Genomic DNA, 22,523 nt, shown 5'->3' with positions numbered 1-22,523 from the left:
CAAGAATATAACTACTATAATACTGCCCCTATGTACAGGAATATAACTGCTATAATACTGCCCCTATGTACAGGAATATAACTACTATAATACTGCTCCCTATGTACAAGAATATAACTACTATAATACTGCTCCTATGTACAAGAATATAACTACTATAATACTGCCCCCTATGTACAAGAATATAACTACTATAATACTGCTCCCTATGTACAAGAATATAACTACTATAATACTGCTCCTATGTACAAGAATATAACTACTATAATACTGCCCCCTATGTACAAGAATATAACTACTATAATACTGCTCCTATGTACAAGAATATGACTACTATAATACTGCTCCTATGTACAAGAATATAACTACTATAATACTGCCCCTATGTACAGGAATATAACTGCTATAATACTGCTCCTATGTACAAGAATATAACTACTATAATACTGCTCCTATGTACAAGAATATAACTACTATAATACTGCCCCTATTTAACATGAATATAACTACTATAATACTGCTCCTATGTACAAGAATATAACTACTATAATACTGCTCCCTATGTACAAGAATATAACTACTATAATACTGCTCCTATGTACAAGAATATAACTACTATAATACTGCTCCTATGTACAAGAATATAACTACTATAATACTGCCCCTATGTACAGGAATATAACTGCTATAATGAGTATCTGCACATGTATTTTTCCGTCTGAGCTTTGTTGCTTTGTAGAATGTGACTTTTTTAGAATTGTTCACATTCTGGATGGAGATTGCGGCGGCTCCCACATTAGGACACATTCCTTCCCTGAGAACCTGGTACAGCTTGTTACCTTGCTGAATCCTATATGACATTTCAGGGTCTAGCCGCTGGTCTACAAGAAGGAGGCAGATTAGTTATGTAATACCAGACTGTACTCGAAATTCCAGATAGTTGGTAAAAGCTTTACTATGATTGTATACTTGAAAAAAAAAAGTATACTCCTAGTCAGTGTAATGCATTGAGTCCTCCAGCAGAATAGTGAGTTCAGCTCTGGAGTATAATACAGGATGTAACTCCGGATCAGTAATGTAATGTATGTGCACAGTGACTGCACCAGCAGAATAGTGAGTGCAGCTCTTGAGTATAATACAGGCTGTAACTCAGGATCAGTAATGTAATGTATGTGCACAGTGACTGCACCAGCAGAATAGTGAGTGCAGCTCTGGAGTATAATACAGGATGTAACTCAGGATCAGTAATGTAATGTATGTGCACAGTGACTGCACCAGCAGAATAGTGAGTGCAGCTCTGGAGTATAATACAGGATGTAACTCAGGATCAGTAATGTAATGTATGTGCACAGTGACTGCACCAGCAGAATAGTGAGTGCAGCTCTGGAGTATAATACAGGAGGTAACTCAGGATCAGTAATGTAATGTATGAACACAGTGACTGCACCAGCAGAACAGTGAGTGCAGCTCTGGGGTATAATACAGGAGGTAACTCAGGATCAGTATAGGATTTTTTCTCATGTTATTTGATTACTTTGAGCAATCTTTAATCAGTGTTATAAACTATAACTCCCAGCATGTTTGAGTCTGTTGGGTTCTGCTGGATGTTGTAGTGTCACAGCTGTCTGTCTTCCTACTCTCCTTGCTGACTGTCTCCCGTGGTTGCTCGCTCCCGCTGCTTTCCCCGGGTTGCGGCCTCCGCTGGTTATAGCTCCTGTCCCTGTATATCAGGCATTTGGCTGGATCTGTGTCTCACGGTTCTCCGTGCCAAGTCTGAGTCACTTTCCTCCGCTCCGCTCCGGGCAGGTGGAGAAGTCACTTTATAGAAGAAACGGGAAAGAATTAACTCTTTCACTGACCAAATGACTTTCATGGCTTCAGGTCATTTTAAAGACCGGCCATCGAACACGAGGGGGAATTTGGAGTTGGGTGACCCCCTAATCGCACCCCACTGCCATTCTCTGCATTGGTGACCATTGGATTGTCACCTGCTGATTGGCGGCAGCGCACAGGGAGCTTTGCTCTCCGCCCCGCAGCTTTCCTAATATCTCTCCCTTTAGGGTCTGTGCGGGATCGGCAGCTCGGCCCCATACAGTTGTAGCCCCCGACACCCCTATATCAACTGGTATCCAGCCTAAAGGGTGGTCCACACTGCTAGCACTTCCCGGCGGAGGCCGCCTTTCCGTGAACACCGATATTTCGCGCTCCACCGCCCTATGCTTTGTTCTGTTTGACATTTCCAGGGGATTATGGGGGATTTCTGCAGTAGATCTCTCCTACCATCCGCAGCTGTGAAACATAGCACCAGTCTTTTTTTTTTCTTTCTCCTTTTGTTAATCGCCTTCCGAGACAGGACGTTTTTCCTCCTTCTGTTTTATAAGGGTTCATTGATACGTTTCCTTACTGCAATCCCAGGGTCAATGGAAGACAATAATGCAGATGATTGCACGCTTTACCGATCCTGTTCAGGGTCCGACCAGTGCAAGCGAGGTGACTGGTGCAGCCCTGCTTGGACTTGTCTATACCGCCACCTCCATTATTGCTTGGGTGCGACATGTTCCTGCTGCATCAGCTTTCCATTACTTACAGTGCAGGGCATCCAGGGGGTGCATATAGGGAAAACACCCCCCCGAGTATATCACCCAGCTTTACTTTGCTAATCACGGTTCTGGTTCTTGTCGTTTTTTTAGATCGAGAGGCGAATGGACGCAGTCAGGTTCGTCTGCCATAATTCTCACAAGAAGATTTTGGGCTGTTTGCAGGTGCCGCCTGGCACTGACCCGGAGAAGAGATATGTGAGTACCGTCCCTGGGCAATGACTCCAATGATCTACAGTCATCCATCTACATATTCCAGTTATTAATGCCTGAGAAATTCCCTAGAAAATAACATTGTCGGGAGTTGGGTTGGACTGGCTGACGAGAGAACCATAGAATCCTCTGGTGGGCCATGGATTCTCCTTCGGGAGAGTTTATAGTGTAAACCTTGCAGCTGCTATAGGATTCTTGAGTGATGGAGAACCTGGTGCCACCGTCTGAATTTCACATTGTCGGGACTAGGGTTGGACTGACCAACAAGAGAACCGTGGAATCCTCTGGTAGGTCCTGGCTTCTCATTCAGGAGAGTTTATAGTGCAAACCTTGCATCTGCTATGGGTTTTTTGAGTGATGGAGAACCTGGTGCCACCATCTGAATTTCACATTGTCGGGACTAGGGTTGGACTGACCAACAAGAGAACCGTGGAATCCTCTGGTAGGTCCTGGCTTCTCATTCAGGAAAGTTTATAGTGCAATCGTTGCAGCTGCTATGAGTTTTTGGAATGGGGAGAACCTGTCGCCACCATCTGTATTTCACGTTGTCGGGACTAGGACTGGACTGGCCGATGGGAGAACAGTAAAATTCTCTGATAGGCCCTGGCTTCTCCTTCAGGAGAGTTTATAGTGCAACACTTGCATCTGCTATAGGTTTTTTGAGTGATGGAGAACCTCTCGTATCCTTATGAATTTCACATTGTCGAGACAATGGTTGGACTGGCCAACGAGAGAACCGCAGAATGCTCCGGTGGGCCCCGACTTCTCCTTCAGGAGAGTTTATAGTGCAAACATTGCAGCTGCTATGGGTTTTTGGAATGGGGAGAACCTGTCGCCACCATCTGAATTTTACGTTGTCGGGACTAGGACTGGACAGGCCAACGAGAGAACCGTAGAATCTGGATTTTAACTGTATTCGAACAATCACGTGATAACGGATCATATCAGCAAGCAGAGCTGAATCCTAACATTGTGTATATTATGGCTTTACTACTTTACACAGGGCCTGATAAAAATTAGTCTGGGTGCGAAAAACCACTTTACTGATGATAATGTATTGGTTTTGCAGAGATAAAAGGTGGGCCCTAAGAATCAAGTCCTGTGGTGGGTCCGATGTTCTTCAGTCTGACACTGGGACTTGGGACCCATTTATAATGGGTAAAATGGTCAGTCTTCAGATTAACCCTTTTGTTTCCTTTGCAGAAAAAGTTGCCTCTTATGGGGGTGTCTCAGTCCTTGAATGACGGTTGTGCACAACTCAGCGATGAAACCCTTTTAGGGTAAGTGACAAAGGGACATGGGTGGTGAGAAGACGCATCCATCAAAATCAATCTTTACAGTCGCCCCAGTGCTCATCCCTTGTGCATAAAGCTGTCCAGAAAATTTTAAATGGTTATTCTCAACATTAAATATTGCAAAGAGTTTAAAAAAAAACAACTTTTTTTTAAATTGCGGCCATTAAAAGTCCTCCTATGTTCTCAAGAATGGTCTCCAAATATGCGGAGTGTCGGTTTCGCCCCATGTCAGTAGATTGATTGTGTTATTTCTGTCTTTCAGGAAGACCTTGAACTCGTGTGGAGACGCAGAGCTGCGGCTGGCCCAGGAGCTCTCTCAGCACGAGTTTCAGATTGAAAAAGACGTCTTAGAACCCCTGAACCAGCTGACGGAGGTAAATCCACTGCCGGACCCCACATGTCTGACACTACGGATCAACACGTAACTTGCATTCTCTCGCCTGTACCTCTGGGGGTCACAGAATATTGTGCTCTGAGTCCCCAAAGGAACGGGCCAGAGTGTGACAGCTGCATAGAAATACATGAAACTTTCACTCTCTAGTCGGAAGAGCCGCCGGCCAGTTTGTGTACTCGGTCCGACTTATAAGGGTGTCTGACTGTGCCCTTATGCGTGCAAACTGTGTCTAGGTCCACATATACTCAGGCTTTGCTTACAAGTCAACTGTGGCCAAACCACTGGTAGTGCTGCCAATGATTGCAGTTTTTTATGAAAGTGAATGGGGTCACATTGCACCCCGTAAGGTACCCTGACATCTGCAAAAAAAAAAAAATCCAAATGGATCTGACTTTTTGCCATTTACTCCAGGTTGATATCCCCAACATCCAGAAGCAGAGGAAACAGCTGGCTAAGCTCGTACTAGACATGGATTCTGCACGAGGAAGGTGAGAAAATAATGCATTTATGAATGTGGGGGATGTCCTCATAACCGAACTTAAAGGTCAGAAAATGTTGGACTTGTGCCCAACACCTTGTACTGTAGTGTCTGGGATTTAGAGATGACAGCTGAGCGTGCACTCTCTTCCTACGTGTTTTCCCCGCCTAACACTTTTAGCAAGGTTCCGGGAACTTGCTTTCATCCCGAGTCTCAGTCCTAAGACCCCTCACATTCTAGACACCTACAGCTTGTCCTGTAAATCTGCCATAAATGTCTGTTCACACTACCCACCTCGTAATATATAGATTGGTGAATCGTCGTCTACCTCTCACTGCTCCGTGCCATTTCTTCTGCTCCCGTGAAGCCCCCACATCCCACCCATTGTTGCCATAGGCTGACATGTCAATGCTTTTTTTTTTTGTGTTGTGGTTTTATCTGCAGGTATAACCAAGCGCAGAAATCCTCAAGTACTAATTTCCAAATGCAGCCAGGGAAGCTGGACTCCTTAAGAGAAGAGATGGAGGAAGCGGAGAATAAAGTGGAACAATGCAAGGTGACCAGAAAGACACTGTTGGGTATTTAGGGGGCTTTTACAATATCGCTGCCCTGTTATACAGTTTCTCATGGTCTGGTTATATTCACTGGTCGCTATACAGATATTTTGAATATCATTATTTGCACGTCACATAGACGCCCCATTTTTGTGCAGACGAATATTCCTAACTTCCATTCCTCGATCTCCTTACAGGATCAGCTAGCAGCCGACATGTACAATTTTCTCTCCAAAGAAGGGGAGTACGGTCTATTTTTCGTCACGGTAAGACAGAATACTGATCATAAGTGTTGACCTACCTGACGGGTGCAGAACCGGAGGGACCGTGGGCGACTTAAGCTTTTGCACACAACATCTTGAATGATCAACTTGGCAGATTTACATTGGGCAAATGTAGGAAAATTGATGCAAACCAGATGGGGAGAAATGATGATGATTATTGCCGTTCAGTCCCATTACAGTTTGCAGATCGTCGGCAGCACATCGCCTGTTTACACTAGTGTGCTACCGAGAATGGCCGCCTAGAAGATGGGAGCAGCTGTCCAGCCAGCTCTTACGAACGCTCATTTGCAATATTATTGGACCTGCAGTAATTTTTAAGGAAACTGTAATTAATGGGGCTGCAGCTCTTTCTTCCTGCATGCAGTGCCCCCCGATTATCAGGGGTCTTTCACCTGCCCCCCATGGACTTCGGTCCTGCCGTAGTTCCCTGCACAGGCGAAGAAGTTGCACCATAGTGCACTTCGAGATTCTCCGGTTCCTAGCGATCTACGATCACTTTTTAAAATTGAGGTCCCCCATTAATATTTAATTTGTTCCCATGTGCCCCCCATGTCGTGCATTTCATTTCAGAGTTGTTGTTTTTTCTTACTTTATATTCTTGTATTTCCTTCTTTCTTGGTAGCTTTGTGTCATTTGTGTCACTGACTCCATGTTAGCTGTGAGCAAAGGGCACAAAGGCTGCTCGCCGCCTGTATGAGGACCCCGCACCTTTACCTCCGCACCTTTATTTGCAGGAGTTATGGGATGTAAAGCCATCGCCTCGCGTCTCCTCTATTTTAAGTGTTTCTTTACCAACGTGCAACACAGAAATATGTTTTGTCTGGTCCAAAACTCAGAGCAGTAGTGAGCATGTGCAACCACTGTGAATGGTACTTTTCGCACATGCTCAGTACTACACCAGTTACATTTTTGGTCCCAGCTTCCAGGGGTAGGACCCTCCACAGCTAGATTTACGAGCAGCCGTAGGTCGCCTTTTCTTGTTTTCTAGGTCTGTACGTCACACATGTCTCACTTGCCTCATTGTGTTTTGTTTCTTTGTCTGTGGGTCATGTCTTCAGTTATTAGAGGCACAAGCAGAATACCATAGAAGAGCACTATCTGTATTAGAAAAAGCACTGCCTGAAATCCAGGCCCAGCAAGGTAACCCTTCACAGCCGCCTGGCTTCTTGCACTCCTCTCAGCTTTGGCTTGATCTTACCCTCCGGCACAATGTGGCCTGCTTGTGCGTCCTACTCTCTGGGACCTAGAAGGCGCAGTACCAGGAGCCGGCCATACTTGCCCTTCGGTGCCACTTGCCGGCAGAGTTGGAGGTTGCTCTGTTTCCTGCTAGTCTCTCTAATTTTCTCTTTTTGCTGTGACTTTTGTTTCTGCCTCTTTCCTCCATAACTCGGTGCTTTGTGGTTGTAACATTGAAAGAGCAATCTCCGCCATTATAAGAAATATGTCAGAAATAAAAGACTGTCTGCAGCGGTTTCTGCCCGGCTGTGGACCCCCGGACAACCATGGATATCTTTCCTCAGTTGTCAGAATGTAATTGTCCAGAGACAACTATATATATGTGTGAACGGACTCGTAATTGGCGCTATACTACCTGAACACCACGTGCTGTACTATAATACCGCCATCATGAGCACGGCGGCACTACGGCTCCGTTTGGTATGGGCTGGTGCCATAGAGTAGCATAAACCTTCTGAACCCCAACATGACTATGATTTTACACGCCAGAGGACCCCTGATGTTTCAGAGGTCCATACAGCACCTGAAGAAGCCTGTAGCGGAACAATTTTTTATATTTGGCCGGAGTTGCTCTTTAATATGTTGGCCCCAAATCATTAACCATTTGTGTGGACATAATGGGGTTGGATTCTGCCAGTGAATAATTACTATGGCGTTTGGTACCAGGCTCGTTTGCCACGTGGATATCTAACATACAGTTACGGATCTGCGCCGGTGTTTCGCCGTCTCTTGCTGCTTCCTTTGCATTTTCTGATTTTTCTCTAAAGCTTCATCCTCCAGTTTCGCTAGAATGACTTTTTGGCTTTTCCCTCCATTGCATTCTTCCTTTCGCCCCAGACAAGTGGACGGAGAAGCCGGCGTTCGGCACGGCGCTGGAGGAGCACCTGAAGCGCAGCTCGCGGGACATTGCGGTTCCCATTGAAGCCTGTGTGATGATGCTGCTGGAAACCGGCATGAAGGAAGAGGTGGGTAGCCATATCTCGTAGCCCTCCATATCTCGTAGCCCTCCATATCTCGTAGCCCTCCATATCTCGTATCCCTCCATATCTCGTAGCCCTCCATATCTCGTAGCCCTCCATATCTCGTAGCCCTCCATATCTCGTAGCCCTCCATATCTCGTAGCCCTCCATGTCACCGGCTGGTCATACGTGTCGATCCCACTTATCCGGTCCGGGACTATTCCTTTCTCCTGCAGGACAGATAACTCCATTTTTTAGCTCATTAGTAGAGTGGAGGTAACAGATTCTTTTCTGCAGGGATTGTTCAGGATAGCCGCCGGCGCCTCCAAGCTCAAGAAGCTAAAAGCTGCTCTGGACTGCTCCACGTCCCACCTGGAGGAGTTTTACTCGGACCCCCACGCCGTGGCTGGTAAGAGTCCGACATGCATTCTTCTAGAGACTGCGGCACACCCGTCCATGGCCTGCATTAGGTATTAAAGCTCATCTTCAATCTCATAAACTTAGATGAGGTGCGGACACGTCCTGTGGACAACACGGGGGGCTATATGTGAACCAAAGCCGCCAAGATAACGTTAAAAGATTAAAAAAAATAAAAAATTCTTTCTGGATTGTCTCCCCCTAGAATCCATAGAAAACATCCTGTGTACCCCATTTGGTGTAAACTCATTTTTGGGATGATCGCTGGCATTTTGAGTAGTAGGTAGTTATAAGACAGAACGCCATTGTTACGACGCCCCCTAGTGACCAAATTATTATGAAATTGATAGCGGTGTAATATCTTATTTTTGTTTAAAGGGGCATTAAAGTCTTACCTCCGCGAGCTGCCCGAGCCTCTGATGACCTTCGCCTTGTACGAGGAGTGGATCGCTGCCGGGAAGTAAGCGGAATCTCATTTATTTATGAAGCTTTTGTGCGGGGTAGAAAATCTTGATGGTATCGTTAAAAGCATTTGGAAATGGAAGCGGAGTGATCCGGGCCATTACCGCTGCTCAGAGCCTGTCAGTATCCGGGGGGAGGCTGCACGGGGACCCACATCTCCATCACAAAACATGGCGTCTTAAAGGGGCCCTCCAGGATAAGCGGATACTGTGACTCTCCATCATGTTCCAAGATCCCCCACTAGCGTAGGTTTATTTTGTGACTCACTTTTTATATACTTTATCATCAGTGTCCAAGACCAGAACACGAAGCTGCAGAATTTGTGGGTTGTGTGCCAGAAACTACCCAAGACCAACTTTGAAAACTTCAGGTAACTTCTCCAAAGTTAGAAGAAACTTCTACACCGTGTGCGCCTGTTCTCTGACCCCCTGCCTCTCCCGACCCCCTGCCTCTCCCGACCCCCTGCCTCTCCCGACCCCCTGCCTCTCCCGACCCCCTGCCTCTCCCGACCCCTGCCTCTCCCGACCCCTGCCTCTCCCGACCCCCTGCCTCTCCCGACCCCCTGCCTCTCCCGACGCCCCTGCCTCTCCCGACGCCCCTGCCTCTCCCGACGCCCCTGCCTCTCCTGACGCCCCTGCCTCTCCCGACCCCCTGCCTCTCCCGACCCCCTGCCTCTCCCGACGCCCCTGCCTCTCCCGACCCCCTGCCTCTCCCGACCCCCTGCCTCTCCCGACCCCCTGCCTCTCCCGACGCCCCTGCCTCTCCCGACGCCCCTGCCTCTCCCGACGCCCCTGCCTCTCCCGACGCCCCTGCCTCTCCCGACGCCCCTGCCTCTCCCGACGCCCCTGCCTCTCCCGACGCCCCTGCCTCTCCCGACCCCCCTGCCTCTCCCGACCCCCCTGCCTCTCCCGACGCCCCTGCCTCTCCCGACCCCCCCCCCCCCCCCATACACAGGAAAGCCTCCTGCTGCAGGACACTTCTATCGGTGACTTACCCTTCAGAGAGCATGAAGACCCCCATGTACATTAGATACCCATCTGCTCCTGCAGAAATTCGCTCTGTGTATGAGAGTCTTAAGGGTTTTATTTATTTATTTTTTTCCTTTAATTTTGGGTTTAAAAGTCATTTTTGCAATTGGGATTCATTAAAAATTCTGCACCGTTTGCCTTTTCCAGCCTCTTTATTTTCCTGCACATGATGTGGCCATAAATCAGCAGCTCAGACAAAGACAGAAGAGTTACAAACCCCCCGTCAGACCTTCAGACCGCGCTCACTGATGGATTTTTAGTTCCCTCATTCTGCAGCCAGCAATAGGCAGTGCAGCATAAAGGCTGTAGAAGGCAAACGGTGCAACATTTCTATTGGGACCCGGTTGCAAACTTGATTTTTGGCCCCTGATACATGCATTGAAGTAAAAAAAACAAAAACAAATTTGTCCTCAAAGATGGACGACCAGTAATTAATAACTGTCAAACTATTTGGCTGTATAATCAGGATTTCCTTTCTGTTCACGACCCCGGAGTATGAGGATTTCTGGCTCCCTGTGTATGCATACGATGCTTTGTGGCCTCCCCTGGTTGTTGGGCTTCCACCCATCCCCCCATCCGTGGCCATTTATGATCACAGCGCGTTATATCACATCGCTCTCTTCTTTCTCCAGGTATCTGGTAAAGTTCTTGGCCAAGCTGAGTCAGAGCAGCGACGTGAACAAGATGACGCCCAGCAACATTGCAATTGTTCTTGGCCCAAATCTTCTGTGGTCGAGGCACGAAGGGTGAGTAGTAAGAGGGCGAGGATAAGATATCGCGCGTCCGTAGAATAAGCCATCGCTTCATGATCAACCCCTGGGACCCACGCCGATCCGGAGAGTGAGGGGGGGGTGTAGTAGCCTCGTGCCCCCTGCATTTATTTTCCAGTGGCTGTAAACTGACCAGAGATGCAGGAAGCATTGTTTGCAAGGTCGGAGGAGGAATTGTTTGCAAGGTCGGAGGAGGAATTGTTTGCAAGGTCGGAGGAGGAATTGTTTGCAAGGTCGGAGGAGGTATTGTTTGCAAGGTCGGTGGAGGTGTTGTTTGCAAGGTCGGAAGAGGTATTGTTTGCAAGGTCGGAAGAGGTATTGTTTGCAAGGTCGGAGGAGGTGTTTGCAAGGTCGGAGGAGGTGTTTGCAAGGTCGGTGGAGGTGTTGTTTGCGAGGTCGGTGGAGGTGTTGTTTGCAAGATCGGAGGAGCTATTGTTTGCAAGGTCGGTGGAGGTGTTGTTTGCAAGGTCGGTGGAGGTGTTGTTTGCGAGGTCGGTGGAGGTGTTTGCAAGATCGGAGGAGCTATTGTTTGCAAAGTCGGAGGAGGTATTGTTTGCAAGGTCGGAGGAGCTATTGTTTGCAAGGTCGGAGGAGGTATTGTTTGCAAGGTCGGAGGAGGTATTGTTTGCAAGGTCAGAAGCCTCCAAACTCTCCCCTGATTGATGTAAAGTGACCACTTCCCTTTAATAGACCTTTATGGGCCTATTTAAGGTGTGGCTATGAATTCTGCACGTCTCCTCTGCGGCTCGTCGCACTCCCGCGCCCCGTTCAGTAGGGATCGCTCCTCCGCAGCGGCGACCGTCTATCTCCATGTCTTCCCACCAGGGTATCTGGCTATAATGTAGAGCTCCACGGCCGGAGAGGAATGTGCGGCGCTGCGGTTCGGGTGTCACTTTGCTGTTCCCAGGCCTGTGGTTTCCATCTTGGACAGACTTCATGCACTCTCTGTAATTTTCGGCATGCCGCCCTCTTTCTCTGGGTATCGCCTTACCCACATCTGTTCACATACGTATAATTTAGCTGTCGCCGCTCATCGTCTGTGTCCCTGATTTCATAGTTTCAAAAGGAAAGCAAGAAAAAAATTCTTAAAGGATTGTTCCACTACTTTTATTTATATCAGATTGGTCCGACACCCGGCCCCTCCACTGATCGTCCGTTTCCTGCGCCGTCGCCGCCCGCTGGATATGAGCTGTTGCATTGCTGAACTACTACACCACTCCATCAACTGTGTAATAGCCGCTGCTGGTTACTGCAGATCCGCCCCAGTATAAAGGTGGTGGAACGACCCCCTAAAATACATTGATTTCTTCAGCACAATTCTGCCACCGGGGGGCGCAAGCTGAGGACAGATGTATACAGCTAGCATTGGTTTTTATCAAAGGTCCATCTTCAGTTTTCTCCCCCTGAGTGATGATGTTTTGCTCCAGATATTTATGTATTCTCAGCTCCCAGAGGGGGAAGGAGACTGATTCTGCACAGTAACCAAGTAATATAAAAAGACCTAAAACAGCTTTTGGTATGAAACATGATTTAACCATTTAACAAATATACATATAGAAGCAGTTCAATAAATCAGACGCCACGTTGCATTCTAATTTTTTTTTTCTCCGTTTATTGAGCTCCAAAATATTCCCAGCGCTGTACAAAGGTATACTTTTTTTTCTTAATAAATTCTGCAGGACTCTGGCGGAGATGGCGGCTGCGACCTCTGTCCACGTGGTGACGATCATTGAGCCCATCATACAGCACGCCGACTGGTTCTTCCCTGAAGGTACCGCTCTCGTATGTCATGTTACAGTGATCATCGACGAGGGCAGAAAACACGGGGAAAGTCCTTTAATCTGGCACCGATGGGATGGGAAGGGTGCCTACTAAATAGAATTGGAGCGTCGGTGATAAGTGTGATCTCTGGGGGTCCCAAAGTCCCTTTTTGGCGTGTGTTCATGATGGGACTGATGCTCTTAATGTCTACTTGGTGGTCCCGACTCGGTTTCCTTATACTCTGAGAAAGCTGAGCGAATCGTCTCTACTCCGAACAAAAGGATCCCTCATCTGTAATCCAGTGTGGCGATACTTCTGTGTCCCAACGTCATCTTCCAGGGGATAGTCGGGAGGCTCCATACATACCGCTGTCTGCCAATCCAGCCTATATAGGACCGACTTTAGTCTCATGTGTACGGGGGTCTCCGCTAAGCGTTAATTTTCTCATATCTCCCCCATTTCTTCTTCAGAGCTGGACTTTAATGTCTCCGGAGCCTTTGCCGCCGCCGCTCCCGCAGCCCATCAGAATAACGACACCGCCGCGCACTACGAATTTGGCCTCATGGAACGCAAGAGGCCGGTCAGCATGGCGGTGATGGACGGCGACCTCCTGAAGAAGGATAAGTGAGTAGCAGGGAATAAAGCGCCCGTGCAGTAAGAAGATGGCGGCGGTCCGGATTTTGCTGAGAATCTGTCGCCCCGTCTTCTTGCAGCGTCGGCATTAAAGTGCTAGACTTTCAGTTCAACCCAAGGAGAAGCGGGACCTTAACGAGGAAACACGCATCCCCTGCTTTTCAACCTCCGCTCCCTCCCAGTGAAGGCGGACCCCCGGCCGAGTCAATAGGCAACGCCACCGATGCTGCCACAGCAAATTCTGCGCCGGTTCAACCGGTGGCTTCTACAGATCCTGCACCAACCCACGGGCAGGAGGAGCCCAGGTCAGCCCGGATTATTGTATTTATTTATCTTTTATTATTTTCTAAGCTCTGACGTCTTATCGTGCTCTTGTCCGCAGCTCGACCAAGACCAAAGAGACCCCTACAGCAACCACACCGCCGTCTCTGCGGAACGGGACGCACCCACCCTCCGGTGGGAACACCAACCAGTTTGCAGCCGTTCCTGCACAACAAGGCACTGCCAACCCCAGTCCTCATTCCAGTAGACGAGGTAAAGGACAATTTCTGGGGGTATCGGGGGGGCACCAATCTTCAGGGAAAACTGCTGCAGATTAGCGCTATGGCTCATTCATTCTCCGTATAGACCAAAAGTCACGATACCGGCGCTTTTATCAAGACTAAAAGCAAACTTTTCTGATCATTTCATACCGCCCCTTTAAGGGGGTGAAGCATAATGCATCGGTTTTATGTTTTCTCCTTATTTTGCCTAATGATTATTTGTTTTATTTTATTTTTTTTAGCTACCAAGAAACCTGCCCCAGCACCCCCGAAACCAGCAATGCCCCCTCCATTTCAGCCCGTGACACAGAGTCTGCCCGTGGCAGCGAGCGCACCTCCTTCTGTCTTACCCAAACCATCCAACCACAACGCCGTTCCTCCAAGCATTACAAGTAACCAAGGAGGATCGGCGGCACCTTCTGCGTTTTCATACGGCACCTTACCACGCAGGCATTCGGGCAGCCAGCCCATAATCCAGGCTCCTAATCACCCACCGCCTCAACCACCCACCACCCAGCCTACACCTCAGCCCAAGCCCACCAGCCTCACAGGTGCAGCCCCCACAGCGCCCAGCACCGACCAGTCCTCCAGTCCGTCACAGTCTCCAACACCTCCAGATACTCCTCCACCCCTCACTGACCACCCGAGTCTCCCCGATGCCACACTGACGTCTGCCCCAAACAACACCGGCACCCTCACCCGGCAGCGCCCGGTCCCTAAGCCCCGTGTGCGACCCACGGTCCCTCCTCCGCCCCAGCCCCCCACATCTCAGCCGTCTGTGGACGCTCCGGCAGGATCTACATCCAAAGTCGTCACTGGTGAGTACAGGGGGACACATAACAAACTGAGGGGTGAAGCATGCTGTAGATTAGTCTTTATTTTTGGGGTGTGCTAATCCCTGTCACTAATAACACCCCCGCGTGATACATCCTCAGGTCAGGGGCCACGTGTATTATACAGGGGGACACATTGTATTGTAAATGCCGAATATTTCAGATATTGTTTCATTCCTTGCAATTAACTGAGATATTTATATATTTATAAAAACAATTAAATATATAAAAAATATCTGCAGCAGGAACCTCTCCCTCCTCCCTGTCTGCAACATGAATAATTAATCCAGAAAGTGTTGAAGACATTGAGTAGGGAAAATGGGGCATTACACGGCACCCACTTTAGGAGTGGTCCTACCTGTGGAAGCCCCTCTATGACCCCTCGGGGCCCATGCGGATAGGGTTAGGCCCCACTTTGCGCACCGTTTGCCCCGTGCCCGTGATATATTAGCCGTTTCTTCGGTTTGCACTGGCTGATGCTGGCAATCACTGGCTGCAGCTTTCAGCTTGGCACTAAAAGAGGGTAACATAGGAGGGGATAGGGGGACGGTGTGGGGCTGTGATGTGCTTCCTAATAGTTCTGTCTATGGTGCCTTCAACAGGTTGGGAAAATTACCGGTACTAAGGTTTGTACCCCGCTGGCACCGTGCACCGCTCCTGTGTCGTGCTGACCGCTTCTTGCATCGTGCTCTCCCCCATATCCATTTCACCCCATTTCATCCCCAATATTATTCAGTGCACCCCCCCCCCCCCCCCCCGCACTCCTCCGACACCTAAATCTGCACCTCGTCACCACCGTGCACCACATCTGTCTGTTCTGAATCTGGATTCACACCAGGAATCACTCCGCATTGATTGCGGCTCCTTATCATAGTCACATAATGGTGGCGATGAAGAAATCTCCAAATATCGCTGCTAACGAATATCACAGGTCTAGAAAAAAAACACTTTCTCAAACTTTTATCAGACTTTTTTTTTTATTCATTCAAGATCTCTGCTTGCTGTCACTAAATGGGTATAAACTTGTGTAGAGCCAGAGACTGAAAAAAAATGTATCTGGACTTTGCATCTGGCTGTAAAAAGTAGTATGTGTGTGTGCATATATATATAATATACCAGCGTGTGACCACTGCAGCCCATCGGTGATTGCTGCAATCAGGCGCTGAATATTGCACCGGCTGCCTGTCCCGAGCAGTGTATTTCCATTCACTGATGGCAAGATAGATCCTGAAGAATGGTGAGGAAGTTTTCACAGATGGATATTGTCGGATAGCTCTTGTAAATACAAGCAATTCTTCAATTTACTGCTCATTAAAATTTTCATCCGTTCTTGAGATATTAACACTTTTCTTTTGTTTCCAGCTCGTTGTCTTGGAGACCGACCACCGCTGCTAGACCGCAAGAACATTCTTAGCGCTTAGAAGCGCTTTTCCTTTTGAGCCTGTTTTGAAGCAGGGTCGCGCCGCTACCTCCTAATCCCGGCCAGCTTCAGCAGAAGGCTTACAAGCTAGACAGCAGCGGTGGTCGGTCTCCTAGGCAACAAGCTGTGAGCAAAAGAAAAGTGTCAATATCTCAAGAACGGCTGAACATTTTAATATACAGTAAATTGCAAAAGTGCTTGTATTTACCAGCTCTATCCCGTAATATCAATTTATAAAGGTGGGAATAACCCCTTTTAAATGAATGGGGTTAAATAATCATTTGGTGGCCATACAGTTTGCATGCTGTCTGCAGCACGTCCACACTTCAATATTACAACCCTAGAACGGCACGTAACCCATCCCCCAACACATCTGGCATGTCCGCTTCATACAACTGTGCAGGATTAGGTTTGGGGGGACCCCAAAAGTAGATCGTACTGATGTGTGACCCCTCAGTCCTTCCCCCGCTGGGTCGCAGTGCTAGCCATGGCTTGCTGATTTACGTATTCCCCTGCACCTGTAGATGTGTATGTAGCAGAGCCGGGTGGGTGTTGTCGGCCCATGGGCCGTTGTCGGAAGATATGTTTAACCCTATGTATACCCTGGAAGTGAAACATATTGGTTGCCAACCTGTGCCTCTCCAGCTGTTGAAAAAAAACTACAACTCCCAGCATGCCGTTTTGCAAGAGCTGAAGAGCCACAGGTTGGAGACCTCCGCAGTACAGAGGGTGGTCCGAAGCCGTCATGTTACAGGGCAGTCTCCAGGATTAGGATGTGTGAAATAGGAAGACTTGCTGTCAGCGGGAACGTCCTCCTCATCCTTCATTTCCTTGGGAAGAGTTTTAAAGGAGTTTACTCACAATCAAAACTTTATTTGCAGTTGTCTGATTAGTGGGCGGCCACCCCTGATTATGAGAATGGGGGTCCTGCATCCCCCCTGCTTATTCAGAGTGGCAGTCGGGCATATACGCAGACTCTCGGGGTCCGCGGCAGATACCGGGGCGATGTACTCCTTTGTCTGTACACATGATCGACCGCCGCTCCATTCAAACGGGAGGAATCGGTGGGGGGTCTCGGACCCTCATTATTGAGATCAGACTTAGACGTCCCTCTGTCGTTCCTCCCGGAAACAAATGAATAACATCTGTATTGCCAATGGGGCGTGTTTCATTGATCTTGTGTGCAATGATTGGACAGCGTCACACGCCCCCTTCTGGGGTAACGCCCACTTGTCAGCTTACATTACCAGGAGGAATAACAGAGGGACAATACAGAATGCGGCCCCCTACTCTCAGGCGGCCCCCCGGGGCAGGCATAGGACGCAGTGGGGTGTTAGGGGGTTGTCTGCGCTCTGCTTATTCCGGATTCTAACTTTAATCCATTTTATCGAATAATTCAGATGTTTGATGTGAGATTGGGAAGTTCTGCTGGTAAGGAACCCGGCCGTGATTGGCCGAAACCTGCGTTACTGACCCCCGTCCCCCCGCAATCATGCTTGTGTGTGTGCTGGGTACTAACCGTGTGTTGTAATGCACCGACTAACACAGCATGTGGCCCCCGGGGGTCTGCCTCGCCTAACCCCGGACCCCCGCACACTGGCATGACGGGCAAGGTTTGCAGCAGCACAAGATCCCCCCGATGAGAAGCCGGTCGTACCCCCCTTTATGGTAATACACCGCCGCTAGGGGTCACCCACCAAAAACGTGATCGACTTCACTCCATTAACCCAATCCGGGACATTATGGGATGTCACCGCCGCTGTAGCACCTTCTGTTTAAAGGGGAACTCCAAACACTGAGACTATATGTATATATATATATGTGCTCTCCATCTTGTGACTTTAGCAAAACCCCAACTTCCAGGGCATGCTGGGAGTTGTCTTTTTTTTCAGATGGAGACCACCGGAGTCTCCAGTGGATTTCCCCTTCACACACAACCCACTGACACCAATGTGACCCGATCGGTCTTTAAGGGTTAAATTACGCCCTGTTTCCACCATCGCACTCATTGGCGGTCTTTTCTTTTGCTAAATGTAAAGGAGTTTTCACTGCTTTCTTAAAGGGGCGTTCCAGGCTGTGGCGTGTATCACGTATCTATTGGGTAGGTAATAAAGGTCAGATTATGCGGACCCCTGTCCTACGTTCCCCTCGGCTGCACGACCGCCCCCAGTAGAGTGAATAGAGCCGCGCTTGAGCATGCACCGAGGCGGCACTCCAGCTCTATTCATACTTCTCCTTCTGCCGTATTGTGGCCTGTGGGACCGGGATCCAAGTTTTGGAAAATTGGTGACATTCTCGGGAGTGAAACCCAAGTGATCTGGCACTTATCACCTACCCTGGGGATACCTAATACGTGTTTAATGCTGGCATACCCCTTTAAAAGTCTATTCTTGATGCCACCTGAAGGGGTCACTGTTGTCACTGCCCATGTACATAATATATGCAAACTTTGAGAAGTAATTTTACATCAGTTGGTCGCTTTATGACTCCTCACATTGGTTTCTGGAGGACACAGCTCGCTCCTCCCGCCATAAAGAACTTGCAAACTTTTGCAAGTCTTTCCAAACTTTTTATAATAAGAAAACAGTGACCTCTTCAGGCCATGGGGTGTTACTGCAGTTTACTTGTTTTTTTTTTTTTTTGCACTATAGACCCATCATCTCTGTAATCAGTGTGACTCCACAGTCAGTATATATGTGTATATATGTAGCATCTAACGATATGGAGGGTCCACGTATCAGGATTTATTGCTTCCACATCACACAGTTCAGCAGAGGAGATTTTTCATATTCACTAATGAGACACGCTGCTGCCTGCAGAGTTTGGGCGTTTTGCATTTACTTTTGCTTTACTGGTTTTGTGCAGATTTCGAGTTAGTTTGTCATTTTCTCTGTTCACATCCAAAGCTGCATTCATCATCCTGCTGGTTGCCATTGAAACCTGAAGCAGTTTCAGCCTCCCTATAGCCGGTCATGTGACCACAACGTTAGTATAGTATAAGCGACATCTGAGCCCCCACAATGCCCTTTTTTTCAATAACTAAAGGTGGTCCTCAATTTCCTAAAATGTAGCACTTCGGTTGGTGGAAACCCTCATTATCTTCACTTACACAGAGAGCCTTTCGGGAGGACCCGACGTGTCCGTGCATTACAGCAGTTGTGTAATACCTTTTCTCTCCTGCGGTTGTGCTGTGGGGAAAGTGAACACTTACCTCCAGATTCTATCACATAGATTACAGGTGATCGCAGGAAGTTGCACCACTGACACCCACACTGATCATCGGCCGACCCTTCTAACAAAAAGGGATTGTCCTAATTAAACATCCCCTTTAAGACACACAAGGAAACCCCAGCTAACTCCAAACCAGTACAAAACAGGTGGGAAAAAAAAAAAGTAATTACAAAGTTGCCCAACATCCTACGTAGGTTGTAAAATGCTGAGAATTGGAAGCCCCAAACTGGACACAATCTCGATATTTCCGTTTTCTTTCTTTTTTTTTTTTTTCTTGACTTCCATCTTTCTTCCAGATCCAGTGTCAGGCCATCTTCTTGCTGAATCTGTAGGCACGGTTCCCATTGTAGATCCTCATCCGCTGCCGGTCGTCCTCCTCGACACAGACGTGGAGAGCACTGCTCTGTAAGACGCGCGTCGGGGTCTGCACTCCATCGATCCGGACGCTCCAGCCCCCCAGACCGGCGAAGGTCGTCTCCACAAGACCCCACAGCGAGAAGCTCCTTCCTGGCTTCCGTCTCCCCCCGGGTTGGTTCCTGAAGGACTTTCAATGACCTGGTGCGTCTTGCCTCTCGAAGATCTGGATGCGGCCCGGGCCTTGTGCTGCCGCCTGTGAGGACCCCATGGACCAGTCTATATAAATATATATGTCTAGTTTATGCCACTATTAAAATGACCTATTTAGCCGGAGGGGGCCGAAGCCCCTGCAGACATTCCACCTATACACTTCCATGATTTTTGGTTTATTCCCCCCCCCGTCTCCTTCGTCTCTTAATCTTTGTGCTCCAAGCAATTGGATGTCTCAAGAAAAAAAAAAAAAAAGAATGGAGACCGTTGTGCACATTTCAGATGGAAGAAAGTGTGAGTGAAGCTGCAACAACCCACGATGTCGCGGGCACATAGTCATTATGGGATCTGCCGGCGTCCAGTCACCATCTATGGAGCCCCCTCTCCTTGTCTACTGGGGGCACCGGGACGGTCGGTAGGAACCCGTTCACTGTTCATGTAACCGCTAAGGATCTATTAGGGTTACTTTTTTTTTCCCCTACTTTTTAGGATTTTCTGCGCTGCCGCCATTTATTTTTTTTTGCATATTTGCTCGTCTGATTGGGGACGGTGTGTGGATCCGGAGAGGATACCCAGGGTCTTGCTTCACCTAAATCCTCCACTAGACATAATGCAGGACAACTTATTGATTGATATCCCTTCCCCCGATCACTAGAGAAATCCCCCCCATTATGGGATCCATCTGCAAACCCAGTGATGGCAGCGTAGCCCTTTAAGTGGTGGAGGTTTTGGCTCACGGACCCTCACGCCCCCAAAACCAGAATGTGTATACTGTATATCCCCATAAGTGCAAACTAGGGGTATTCCCATCTTATAAAGGAAAGCTATAGCGGCCATCACTTGATATGGGACCCCCACCAATCTTGGGGTTACACCCATGTTGCTTCCCCTTTACGCTCGCGCCTGCGTGGGGTCTCTGGACTAGGGCTGTGCTGTCCAGCAGGGGATCAGGGCTCTGCTGTGCAGGGTAGGATCCATAGAAGAGGGCGTCCTTCTAAACCAGGGCCGTGTCCCATTTCTTAGTCATTTTCTGATATTTGGGGTTTTTGATACTTGAAGAGATTGGGATCTGCCCCCTGTGACTGCACGAATCTTTACTATATGACCCGGCCTGTCACCACCTTTCTTTGCAATAGTTATTCCCCTTCCTAGCTCTTCACTCGGCCCAATAGAAGATGTTTCCCTTCCGTGTGTCACATAGCCGCAGAGATGCTCCATCAGATTTAGACTGCCTATTGCCACCACTAGGGGGAGCCGACGACTGACTCATAGTTGGGCTACAGACAGCTCCCCCTAGTGGTGACCACAGCTGCACCGAGAACTAGGAGTTTTCTTTGCCCCTAATGGATTTATAGGGGTCCTCCAGGATTAGGAGAAGCTGCGCCACCTCTGCTGATGGGCTCCTCGTCCGCACGATTAATGAGCTGCAATACCAGACATCACCCATAGACAGGCCATGATTATCTTCCACAACCCTCATAGTTCAGTATAACGGGGGGCACCTTACCCATAGACACTGAGCAGAAAGGAAACTCAGGAATAATTTCATTTCACAACCAGACACTTAGATGAAGAAGAAAAGGAATTAAAATTGCTGAAAAAAATAAAATAAAATTGTGCAGTGCCTTCCACAACCTGCAGGTGGCGATAGAAGCCTCTTCCTATGTACATGGCTTGTAGATCGCTATGTTCTGGTCCCATCTTCCTTTTTGGATTTACATTGACCTATTAATGGCCGCTATACGTATCACAGGTTCAGAGCGAGATATAAATATATATATATTTTTTTTTTCTTCTAAATATGTTTGATTAAAAATGTTGCATCGGTTTCTCCATCTCGGCTATCTGCTCATTGTATACAGTGCTGCCCCCTTTTTTTTTATTTTTTGTTTTCCCACAGCGCGCGGCGGCGGCATTTATTATGTACTTTGGATACGGTCGGACAGATACAAATGTGATATAAATTATATATTTTTGGCACACTTTAAGAAGGTTTCTGTTGAAATAAATTTCCTGTTTCTAAGGAAATAAAAAAATGATGGTTGTGAGGTTAATTCTTATGTCTGGAGTTTAATTTACAATTGTCATGTCAAAAACGAAGCAGAGGGGCGGTGAGACCCCAGCATTGGCTGCCTGACATGCCATCCTGGGGTCTTTCTGTAGTCACCACTAGGGGGCGCTCACAGTAAAGAGTATTACATCTACCAATGAGATCATCTTAATCCTTCTAACTATTTGTGACAGACCACCGTCCTGCTGATAAGGCCACTGCCAGTAGGGAATCCCGCCGCCATGGAGGGGGTACTTGCTCTTTACAACGTTAGGTAGGTATCACATCTACATGATGCTAGGACACAAGACTTCCAGCAGAAAGTTGCCCCACACTGACAAGTCTAGACATACTGGTGCCACCTCTTCCCCAAGTCAGTGACTCCATGGTTCAGTTCAGTTTTTGGCGGTGGACAGGGGTCGGTATGGGACCCTTTAACCAGTCTCATTCACAGCAAGCTGCAATACTCTTCATGGTATGACACCTTTCATAGCTGTGATGCCAATGCCGACACTTTTGGTGGTCTACAAGGGTCGGTATGGGGCCCGTTAACCAGTCTCATTCACAGCGAACTGCATGGTCTGGCACCTTTCATAGTTGTGATGCCAATGCTGACACTTTTGGTGGTCTACAAGGGTCGGTATGGGGCCCTTTAACCAGTCTCATTCACAGCCAGCTGCAATACTCTTCATGGTATGACACCTTTCATAGTTATGATGCCAATGCCGACACTTTTGGTGGTGAGTCGGTATGGGACCCTTTAACCAGTCTCATTCACAACGAGCTGCAATACTCTTCA

The 22,523-nt window shown here is 48.1% G+C and overlaps 1 protein-coding gene across 3 annotated transcripts in view; it reads left to right on the top strand.

The window, feature by feature from the left end:
- ARHGAP17 (Rho GTPase activating protein 17) overlaps positions 1-21,728 on the top strand; it is a 60,977-nt gene extending 39,249 nt beyond the window's left edge. Inside the window, exons 3-21 of one of the 3 annotated variants that reach the window (XM_077274498.1) lie at positions 2,691-2,795; positions 4,014-4,090; positions 4,368-4,479; positions 4,911-4,987; positions 5,422-5,533; positions 5,729-5,797; positions 6,874-6,955; positions 7,889-8,016; positions 8,308-8,419; positions 8,806-8,887; positions 9,179-9,259; positions 10,550-10,663; positions 12,367-12,458; positions 12,919-13,072; positions 13,162-13,386; positions 13,464-13,615; positions 13,866-14,441; positions 17,277-17,307; positions 19,404-21,728. In XM_077274498.1, the coding sequence (XP_077130613.1) occupies positions 2,691-2,795; positions 4,014-4,090; positions 4,368-4,479; positions 4,911-4,987; positions 5,422-5,533; positions 5,729-5,797; positions 6,874-6,955; positions 7,889-8,016; positions 8,308-8,419; positions 8,806-8,887; positions 9,179-9,259; positions 10,550-10,663; positions 12,367-12,458; positions 12,919-13,072; positions 13,162-13,386; positions 13,464-13,615; positions 13,866-14,441; positions 17,277-17,284 (2,358 nt within the window). In that variant the 3' untranslated portion in view covers positions 17,285-17,307; positions 19,404-21,728. Of the gene's footprint in view, positions 1-2,690; positions 2,796-4,013; positions 4,091-4,367; positions 4,480-4,910; positions 4,988-5,421; positions 5,534-5,728; positions 5,798-6,873; positions 6,956-7,888; positions 8,017-8,307; positions 8,420-8,805; positions 8,888-9,178; positions 9,260-10,549; positions 10,664-12,366; positions 12,459-12,918; positions 13,073-13,161; positions 13,387-13,463; positions 13,616-13,865; positions 14,442-15,058; positions 15,083-17,276; positions 17,308-19,403 lie in introns of all 3 variants that reach the window. The other 2 variants (XM_077274497.1, XM_077274496.1) reach the window with 2 other exon arrangements.
- Positions 21,729-22,523: the final 795 nt, after the last annotated feature.

Source organism: Ranitomeya variabilis, chromosome 7 (assembly GCF_051348905.1).
Source record: "Ranitomeya variabilis isolate aRanVar5 chromosome 7, aRanVar5.hap1, whole genome shotgun sequence".
Lineage (NCBI taxonomy): Eukaryota > Metazoa > Chordata > Amphibia > Anura > Dendrobatidae > Ranitomeya > Ranitomeya variabilis.
This window is presented reverse-complemented; position numbering and strand designations above follow the sequence as displayed.